Consider the following 10,959-nt stretch of genomic DNA (forward strand, 5'->3'; position numbering starts at 1 on the left):
TAACGAGGGAGCTGGCTCTGGCTGGTGTGGAGAAGAGCAAGTTGCCTCTTTTATTTTCACAATCATTTTCATCCCATCTACTCATTACAACTTTCTCAAATTTTTACATAAAATAAAATAAACAATTCAATTTTTTCAAAAATTTAAAACAAAATTAATATTAAAAAAATATATTCTAACAACATTTTATTCAACTTTCAATTTTTATCTCAACTCATCTCATTTACGAAAACAAACAAAGCTTTAAACTTCAAGAACGTGATTAATTTCCCTAATGATCAAAATAAATATTTCTCCTAAGATGACCCAGTTTGCAAATATTAAACGACCTTAAACAATCAGATCGTATTTTCATTTCATGAATCTAATAGCATGATCACAAACTGCCATAATAAATTCGCAGGAGAGTTAGAAAAATGCGAAAGGAAGAACACAGAAATAACAATATCAAGTGCTAAACTCCTCGTAAGAGTGGGTCATATCATTGCGTCATAGTCGTCCAACTGATCATTGTACTCCAACACCTTTCTCTTTACCTTGGATGAATCAACCCACGTAATGAAGTCTTCTAGATTCCTCGTTACAAGAAATGCAGGGTCAGTAACTGTGTCTGGACCTATTCGTATGTGTCCCTGCTCAATATATGTGACAGCTTCTTTCAAGTGCTCACAAAACTTCAGCCGCACTAAAACAGTTGAGAGCCTACGTCTACGAAGAGAGGATAAATACACAGAATTAAAATTCCAATTACATAAACCAATCAAGGAAGAGGCTTTGCACCAAGTGGCTGGCTGAAAAGAAGTCAAATTCCACTTATCTGGAAAGGAATGGAAAGAAATTATGTCCAAAATCATTTTTAAGCCAAGGGCAATAGAAGAAAATTTTCAAATGTCTTATTATAAAAACCTAGGGTTCGTATATGCAGTAACGCAAGAGGAAACAAGAATCACAACTTTTTTTTCTTTTTACCATGTATCATGGTGGTGCATCTTGGTTTGTGGTTAAATTGTGCAGCTTTTTCTTCCTTCTCTTTTAAGATATGACAGAGTAGTTCTGTAACTGAGCAAAAAGAGGATTTTATTTACAGAAGCAATTGCATACCTACAGAAGGATGACGCTGTTATGCGTTCACACAGTTTTAGAGCATCGGTGTTGTGCTTGGATGGTAGTACACCAATGTTGTACCTGCCATTGAGAAAACCACACCGTGTCAACAGAAAACCTTCTATGAAAAATGATAGTTGAAAAGATAAGTGTTAACATCGAAATAGAGAATGATCCTAAACAGAAATATAGTTCTCACTGCCCCCATAACATACCACACAATCCTTGGAACAGACAAAAATCAAACAAATAAAACTACAATATTTATCTAGGAGGACCTTTTTTTCTCTAAGATCGGAAAAATACACACTAACATAGCAGACTTGGGACCACAACTACAACCTCAATCCCATTCTCCTAAAAAGGGTGATCATTTGGGCTAGAGCTCATTGGCAAATTGAGGTTTAATGATGACAACCTTAGTCTGGCCACATAGTGATCTATAATAGTTGTAAATCCCTAATAGCTGATAGGTAAATGCAATAGATCACACGGAGCAGTTAAAGACATTGGTTGCATTCACTTTAGAACCATGACCACGTAAAGCAGGTGGACATCTTTTTTTATTGGTAAAAAACATGCCTACCTGCCTTATAAAAAAAAAAAGTATGTCTACCTGCTTTATATATTTCATTGTCAGATCACAAGTAATGGAGGCAAAACAAAAGAGTTATAGAATAGATATTTCTACCCATTGCAAGAAGAAGCTTCTAGACAGATTATGATATGGAAGAAGTACATGGTTATCTCATGTTGAGATTTACAAGAACGAAGTTACATGCCCCATGAATGAGCTAAAAGTAAGGATTGGTATCAAATGAGACTACAAAACCCATTTTGAAAACCAAAATTGGATATTTCATATCTAACAGAAACTCCTAACAATCATGCCAGAGGATTAGTGGACCCAACAAGGCAAGCTAAAATTAGGCCAAAAGCACCGAAATCAAAGCCAGCACCCAATTTCATCCCTCTTTTTGTTTTTTTTTTTTTTTTTTTTTTTTTTTGGTTTTTTTTTTTTTTTGGTGTTTGCACAAAAGCCCTGTTATACTTCAACAATGAAAAGTAAATATGTGTGCCTATTATTAAATATTACTCCCATCTCAGAATCAAAAGAGTTCGGGTAACCAAAATTATACCCAACCACTCATTAATCTTATCCAGATATTATTATCAACTTGAGTTTTTGTAATCATTTTTGTAGATGATAACTTGAGTTTTGGTGATGTATCAATAAAATAAAAACAAATTGAATTCTAATCGTTTTGTTTTCAACTCAACCCTGACTGTATTTCTCATCCCCAACAACAACGTCATTTAACCATGGAGTAAATCACATCTTACAAGCCAACAACAGATCAACAAAAATCCCATTTTCTTTCAGTTTGCTCAATTTCCCTTATTAGTTAAGAGTAATTTAGTAAAAGAAAACCGTAGAAGCGGAAAAAAAAAAAAAAAAAAAAAACAAAACTCACAGCTTTTCGAGCAGCGTATTAGTCATCTCAATCCGAAAAGGGTCTTTCTGGTCCATCTTAGTCAAAATGTTCACTAACTTCTGCACCATCCTGCACAAACTCGCATACCTATTCTCATTTTTTTTTTTTTTTTTTGCCAAAAAGTCAAAAAAAAAAAAAACTCAGAACCCTGAAATAAGCTGAAATATTTATTGGCTTTTGAATAGAAAAGACAATATTAGAAAGGAAAAATATGACGAAGTACTTCTTGTAATCGTCACGCTGGGTGACATGGTAGCGTTGCATAACAAAAGCTTCCCGGTGACCATGTTCTTTTTTCCACTCCAAGAAATCAACCTTCTTCAGCAGCTTCTTTTCATGAAACTTTAGCTTCCTCATGTTTACCAATTGACAGAGAGAATGTGTGTTCTTTCTAAATAGGAGTCAGCAGACAAATGCTTTTTTGCTGTGATTGAGTGTGAGACCTCCTTCCGTGGCTGAAATGGTGTTTTTTGAGGGGTGATAGTTAGAGTGAGAGAGGAGATTGATAATGTCAGAAATTATATCAATTTCCTTGATGCTTATAAGGTTTAATGATTTGAAATTGTCTTCTATGGAATTTGAAATCCAACACTTTGGAAGGTTATAGCAGCTATTTTGGCAAAATGAAAACAATAAAACATGTAGAATCAATTGTCTTTTGGCAAGATGGAAACAACGAAACATGGAAAGACGGAACCCATTCCACATTCAACATTTTGACAAAATTGACGCAGACTTACCTGAAAGCGAAATATGAAAGCCACATTCAAAAATCAAATAGGAAAATTCAAAAGGAATTAATAACGTAAAATTCACATTACTGCCTAGTGATTGAAAAGAAATCAAGTTTATAGATGTCAGACACCACTTTATATAGTAAAATTGCATGAAACACACGAATTAATAAGGTTACAACGAGAATTAATTCAGCTCAAGAGTCAAGTCAGGTAAGCCAGCTCCTAAAACAACCAAGTAGCTCAAGATAACCAAGCAAACTACAGACAATCATTCTGTGTTGACTCCGTTTCATCGTAGCACTCTGTTTAACCATAACCCGAAATTAGATAGTCATAACCGAATTAAAAAGTTACAAACAGAGAGCTACTCACATTGCTACTCGTTAAATTCAATGTAATATTATAGAGAAAAAAATATTATTTTTCATTTGGCACCGGGTGTCGGGAACAGTGTCCCAACTGATCCCGGGTGCACAGGCCCCCTCGATAGGGAGTTTTCTGTAAGTGCAGGTGAAAATCCCCTAGTCCGATGACCCAAGAGATAATTTGCATCTAAGAAGATTTGTTAGACCTAGGGGAGCACGCCCCAAAGTCTTTACCACTTGAGCTCCCCTAGGGGTTATTATAGAGAAAAAACCATGAGCTAGAACATTTTGTTTAAGTAGGCAAGGAAGGGCTAGGTGTCATTGAATTGACCAGAGGAAGAGATAGAAGATTGCTTAAAGTGGATGGTGGCTGGCTGGGTTACGCATAAGAGTTTACTGCAACGGAGATTGCTGCCACTGCTTGCTGGGCAATGATTCGACGTGCACTGGAACTTTGCTGCCTTGAAAGTATCAACAAGTTTACGGTTAAACTGAACACACAGAGAGAGAGAGAGAGAGAGAGATAGAAGAAATCACCTTACCGTGGAGTGGCGTCGTGGTCCTCGTCGGAGGTCGCCTTGAACTGGAGCAAGCTCCCTTGTGGCTGGCCGTTGGAAGCTGAGGGGTATCGCTAAGGCCGACCGAGAAATGCCGTGAGAAAAATTAGGGTTAAGTGAATCTGATTTATGAAATGAACGAAGCGTTGGAGGGGGGGGCGCGGGGTTCGCCCTGTTTACAATACAAGCGAGCTTTCGAAAATACCGGAACTTTTTAACAATACTGAAATCGCCTATCAATATCAACGTAACTTTTTTATTAAAAAAAATGAAACGAAAAAATTTTGAAACAAGAAAAAAGTTTTGAAAGAAGAAAAAAGTTTTCAATCTTACAAAATCATTTTCGTCGTCTTTAATTCACACTATTTCATTAAAAAAATATCTTACATTTAATATCAATGCACGTTTGATACGCAAAATCGCTTGCAAAAAAACTTTTCTCTTTTTAAAACATCTACAACAAGGCCAGTATGTTCAATCGGGGTGTAAATAAAAAATAAAAAATCTGTTGCAACTAAATTAATAAATTTGGTCCAGTTTGTAAGCAGTTTGGTGTGGTATTAATTTTCATACTTTGAAAATCAGTTTAAACCTAACTGAACCGGTATATATATTTATAATTTTTAATACTATATATCATTTTATATATATATTATATGTTAAATTGACAATTAATATAACAAGAAATCTAATCTTATTATTCAAGTCTATTAATCTTATAACATAAAATTAATATAACATATGATATAACATAAAATTATTCTTATAATTTTTTATATAACATATCAATTTTAGTCTTAAACATAAACATTAAAATTAAGTTATTAATATAAATTTACTTTTGATATATATAAAGGATAAATACATTTTTTACATAATAAATTATAATATATATATATTCTGTTTGTAAGTACACTTTTACACATATGATCATATATACTTATATAAAAAGTCTAAAACTTATATAAACTATAGTTAAATTTAATATTATACTAATATGTGTTAATTATTATAAAATAATGTACTTAGACTATAGTATAAAAAGACTAATAGTTTAGTATATGTAAATATCATATTATTACTAATATAGATAATTCGAAAAATTGGCAAAATCAAATCAGACCGGACTAAAACAGGAAAAATCAAAAGTTTCGATTTTTGTTGTGAATTGGTCTGATATCGGTTCTTAAATATACAAAATTGGACTGAACTGGACTGGTTAGAGCATTGGCATTAGTTTATCTATATGCAAATGTAAACACATATTTAGCTAACTAGACCAATAAATTTACTACATTAGATTATGCACTACGAACAGTACTACTACATCTTTGCAGATGGACTAATCACTCTTGAAATTGTATTTTATTACTTTTTTCTCTCTCATCTCTCTCTCTCTACCCAACGGGATTATTTTGCCTCTCAACCTTAACCTTCATCTTCTCCCTCCCTCGAGACTCAACAGAACCCTTTTCCTTCTCAAAAACTCGTGCAGCTCTCTCTCTCAACGACTCTCGACAGATCTCGTGATGGCAAAGGTATGATTTTCTCCATCTATTCTCTATTTCTTCATTCTCTCTCTTTGGCCGAGTGAAGGTTCCCTATTTCTCCCACTCAAAACTCTTGATCATGTGATGATTTCTAGAGATGCGATCTCCCACGAGGACGTTGCGCTTCCTCCATCACGTCGCTATTCATCACCATTGCCACTACACTTACTTGGTGTTTTCTGTATTGACTAGCTAGATTAGGTTTCGATTTTTTATTCTTGGTTTTAGATTAGGCATGTGATTTTATGATTTCATATGAGTAAGCATGGAACTATGACTTAGCTTTCCTGAGTTGCTGAAAGTTTTCCTTTCACAATACCTTGGTCAAATTTTTAATTTGCTTCTCTCTAATGAACTGGTTTGTATTCATGTAATGTGTCTAGTGCTACTATGATAAATAGAATGCTTTGCCATTGCTATGGCTCGTTTGTTGTCACATTACATGATTGTTGTAGCCTTTTCTTACTTGAGAAGGATATATCTAACTTAGTAGCTGTTAAGAAGAGGATAACTAATATAAAAATTATGAAATTGGATATTGATTTCATCAATTTTGTGCAGTAAAAGTTTTTCCATAATTTTCAAATGGAAATCAATGAGGAACAAAGAAATAAGGTTATATCTCGTAGGGCTACCTGACCCAAAACCACTGTTCCGACCGTCCCCGACCATATTACCCGATTAGCCGAATCGGTCATATTACCCGCTTAACCAACCGAAAAATTTTAAAAATTACCCGATTAACCGATTTTTTATTTATTTATTTATTTTTAATGTTGATATTGATATTGTTGAGGATTACCACATAGTGTTGAAGAAAACGACAATATATTAAGCTAATTTCATGTGAATTAATCCTCTATGCTTTTTTACTCAATCATTGTGAGCCCGAAGTGCAATGAGGCTAGAGATTGGTCTCTAGTAAGCATGCCAATAATAAAACAATATCTATAAAAGGCTAGAGATCTAGTCTCTAGCAAGCATGCCATTAAGCCGTAGCATACAAAGATCTCATCTCCATCTAAGTACATGCCACTCTAGAAAAGCAACAATAATTGAACCAGACTCTGACCCCAAAAACAAATATCTATGTCCTATTTCTTTCATAATATTTTCATTTTCACACTTGTAATTATGTTAAAAAAAAATTGAACTTTCAGCACAGAGGTTGACAGGAGGGCCTAGCGAAGAAAGTGATGCATTTATGAAAGAGTAACCGAAAGTGGTTGAATCATACAGAACCAGCATGTTAAAAATCACATTCATTGCAATTCAGTGAAGAACTTGGACTACCCACCTGCAAAGCAATTCAAGCATATAAATGGTATAAGATTCTCCTCTTATCAAGCATATTTGAAGCAACCAGCATATATGGAAAACAATCAAATAAGGAATTTCAATAATCATCATGAGTTAGTAAGGAAAATTCAAGTAATCTTCAATCGGCCTCATTCAAAATATTCATCATCATCTCTACATGAAAAGAAAATTATGTTAAAAATATAATTAATTGAAATGACTATATGAAAATATTCTTCAAATATGAATCTTACCGGTATCTAACTTATAGCTTTCCGCATCTTCCATTACAACTTAGTAGTCATAATTAACAAAGGGAGCCATCAACCAATTTTGTGTGCAAATAAGAGCTTCAACTGTTGCAGGGGCCAATGAGTTATGGAATGAATCAAAGACACGACCTCCAATGCTAAATGCCGACTCAGAAGCAACAATAAATATGAGAATAGCTAACACATCTCGAGCTATATTGGCAAGGATCAGAAAATTGATTGAATTCATCTTCCACCACATTAAAATATCAAAGTTGGGTGTCAATCCTTCAAGGCTCCCTATAAAATATCGATCCAACTCTGATTTGGACTCTACGACACCCTTTGATGCTTGATATTGCCGATACCTACTACAAATATCATCCGCATTATAAGACGTTGTGTTGCTTTGACTCTCACCAACACTTGGACCTATATTGGATTTTGAATATTGTTTATACATTCGCTCAATCATCCTCCTTAACCATGTAACAAGTTCGGACGCTCGCTCATGTCCAAGAAAATTTGTAAACCAAAACTCCAAAACTTCCGACTTGGCGCATGGATCAAGCATAGCCGTAATAAATAAGATTTTGTTTACTTTCTCAAAATCCCCCCAATACTTGTCATATTTCAACAGCATCCTCTTCGACATAGTTTTCAACATATCATCATCACCCATAGAAAATTTGATCAAATGGTTATAGATTGAATCTATTTCTCTGATGAACAAATGTGAAATTGCATAAGTTGAGCCTAAAATCCTCAAGGTGATATCGTAAAAAATCTTCAAAATTTGTACAAAAATATTGACGATTTTCCAATCATCTAAAGTTGGTGGTCCTTTTCCAACCTCACGTAAATGCGGACCAAACTAATTGTCTTCATCTTGCATCACCTCAAAAGCCGCATAATAATTGAGAGCCGCACTCAACATCAGATATGTTGGGTTCCACCTAGTTGGAACATCAAGAGAAAGAAGCGTCCCACCCAAGATATTTTGTCTCTTCACGCATGACTTGAATTTTTCAGGTCTTGCAGGAGAAGACTTCACATATTTCACCTCATTTCGAATCTTTACAATTGATCTATCAATTTCTTTCAAGCCAGCATTGACAATAAGATTCAAAATATGTGCACAATATCTTATGTGCATAAGGTCATTATCTAGTTCTAAACAATCTCTAATTTTGGTAATTTTCCTCAAATAATCAGTAACAGTAGTATTAGAGGATGCATTGTCTACTGTGATTGTAGATATCTTCTTTATGCTCCATCTAAGTATAGATGACTTGATCTCTTTTCCTATTGTTGCCCCTTTATGATTAGAAACTTTCATAAAGCCTAAAATTCTTTTATGCAAAACCCAATCATCATCAATAAAATGGGATATTATGCACATATAGTTAAGATTTTGCACTGAGGTCTACATGTTAGTAGTGATGCAAATCTTATAATTGGATGCCATGAATATGTCCTTTAACTTGTCTTTTTCTGACGAGTACATTTTCATATAATCTCGCATAATAGTAATGCGAGAAGGGATTGGAAATCTAGGCTCAACTGCAGTCGTAAAGTCTTTAAATCCTTGTTTTTCTACAAATCTAAATGGTAGCTCATCCACAATTATAATCCTAGCTACCGCCAACCTTATTTTCTACTCATTATACTTAGCAAGTCCAAAACTAGGACTGCTAGATGTACCATCCACCTCATCCCTCCTAGGTCCTGTCAGTTTTATTGGGGGTTATCCCTTCCAATCCCAATCTCAATTAAGGTCTTGCATGTGTCAATATAGTATCTCAAGGATGAAGTACCTTGTTTTTTAGAATGGCGTAATAAAGTCTTACCACAATAATTTTATGCAACTCTTTGGTCATTGGGATCCTCATTCTCAATCTTAGAAAAATGAAGCCATACATCCGATCCATCCCGAGATCTTTTGATAGGAGGACGAACATAAGAATGAGTAGTTGTTGGGAGAGAGCTATCCAAATGAATTACACCAAGGATTGATTCAAACCTTGACAAAGGCAAAATAACAGTAGGCTCCATAACTGCAATTTGAGATTAAAAAAAAAAATCATTAATATATATATATATATCAATATATATCACATGTGTCAATATATATATATATATGATAAGGTATCATGATTCCCAAGAAGCAAGACTTTACAATATAAAAAGATAAGGTTGTAATCCAATACCACAAGCCAGCCGCATATTTTTTTTATGTAGCCAGTTCCATGACAAAAAAGGAAAAAGAAAAAAAAAAAGACTTTTACGTCATTGAATTCAAATACTAGTCCCTTTATATGGTAGAGCTCTATTAGGAGACATGAATAATGAAGATTAAAAAATTGGAATATCAACAAACCAGAATATTGGTTCTAGGTCAAAGTCTTCTTCATTTTATCTGTTGTAGATAATCAGACTTAGCCCATTATAAAGTTGATGGGGTTGTGGTTAAGGTTAACAACCAAGTTTGAGTTGAATCTTTACAAACAATCAATTAGTATATTAAGTGGGAAATTGGGAATTACACAAAGTTTGGCACAAAAAATAATCATATTCATATGCTTAGAATTTAAGCTCATTGTATCAGGTACCTTCATCATGACTATTGGTGTACATAGGACATGACCAGCAGGTGAGTATGGTCAATTTTACAGGCCTCAAGTGAATAAATTTATGGAGTAGGAATATGGGCAAAGGCCTAACAAAGCCGAGACTCATCTGAAGTATGCATGTAATGGAATTAAGCAGAAAAACTACAGGGTGCTTGACAGCATTATTCTTCAGCGTGAACCCATTGCAAAGATAAAGCATATACTCAAATCATGAACACGCATATCAATCAGAAAGAAAAAGAAGTAAGCCCAATCTTCAGCATAAACCAAAAAGGTGTACCCTCATTATAAATTATAAACTTGTGGAATAAAGACCATAAAACTTCCTTTAGTTCTTTTAATTTTCTTCTTTCATTTTAATTTGGTAACATAAAACAAAGGAGCAACGAATAGGGCTTAAATTTCTAAACATACTCGAATCGACAATCATTACTACAAAGAAAAAAATGTAGGACAACATCAGGAACAGCCGGTATCAACTGCGAAAAAATTAAGGAGACCAAAAAATAAAATAGATAAATCGAAAAGCATAGGAATTGGAAACCCATGATACCCAAAAGTTCAACAACCAAGATAAACCCAAATTCAAGAACCCTAACGGTTCAAATCATCCATACCTTCTGTCCGAGAGAGAGATTGAGACACCGAGAGTGAGAACTGAGAGGGTTGAGTCTAGAAGAAAGAAATTGATAAAAGAAAAACAGCGGCGTTCGCTTATCGGGTATTAACCGATTTAGTCGACTAATTTCGGAAGTCAAATGGAATTCTTCCGTTCCACACCCGTTTCATTTCGAGTTGGGTAATTCAGAATATTTGGGTCGGGTCGGGTCAGTTAATCAATTTAAATTTACACCCTTAATATCTCGTACATAATTGTATGCTTGGTTGGTTTATTTTGATTGGTGGTAGACTTACAGGTACATTCATGTAATGTGGGTGATTTTGTAATTATTTTTTACTATGTGGT

General features: G+C 34.3%; 1 protein-coding gene across 3 annotated transcripts; it reads right to left on the reverse strand.

Annotated features, from left to right (window-relative positions):
- Nucleotides 1–316: 316 nt before the first annotated feature.
- LOC121258165 (U3 small nucleolar ribonucleoprotein protein IMP3) lies at nt 317–4,449 on the reverse strand. Of its 3 annotated transcripts, none has more exons than XM_041159551.1 (5): nt 4,240–4,449; nt 2,824–3,055; nt 2,580–2,687; nt 1,102–1,185; nt 317–708 (listed from the first exon to the last, which is right to left on the reverse strand). In XM_041159551.1, the coding sequence occupies exons 2-5, from the start codon at nt 2,955–2,957 to the stop codon at nt 477–479; spliced, it is 558 nt and encodes a 185-aa protein (XP_041015485.1). In that variant the 5' UTR covers nt 2,958–3,055; nt 4,240–4,449; the 3' UTR covers nt 317–476. The 3 variants fall into 3 exon arrangements, with proteins under 3 accessions (XP_041015485.1, XP_041015486.1, XP_041015487.1); XM_041159552.1 differs by having other exon boundaries at nt 4,245–4,416; XM_041159553.1 differs by lacking the exon at nt 2,580–2,687 and having other exon boundaries at nt 4,240–4,418.
- Nucleotides 4,450–10,959: the final 6,510 nt, after the last annotated feature.

Source organism: Juglans microcarpa x Juglans regia, chromosome 3S (genome assembly GCF_004785595.1).
Source record: "Juglans microcarpa x Juglans regia isolate MS1-56 chromosome 3S, Jm3101_v1.0, whole genome shotgun sequence".
Lineage (NCBI taxonomy): Eukaryota > Viridiplantae > Streptophyta > Magnoliopsida > Fagales > Juglandaceae > Juglans > Juglans microcarpa x Juglans regia.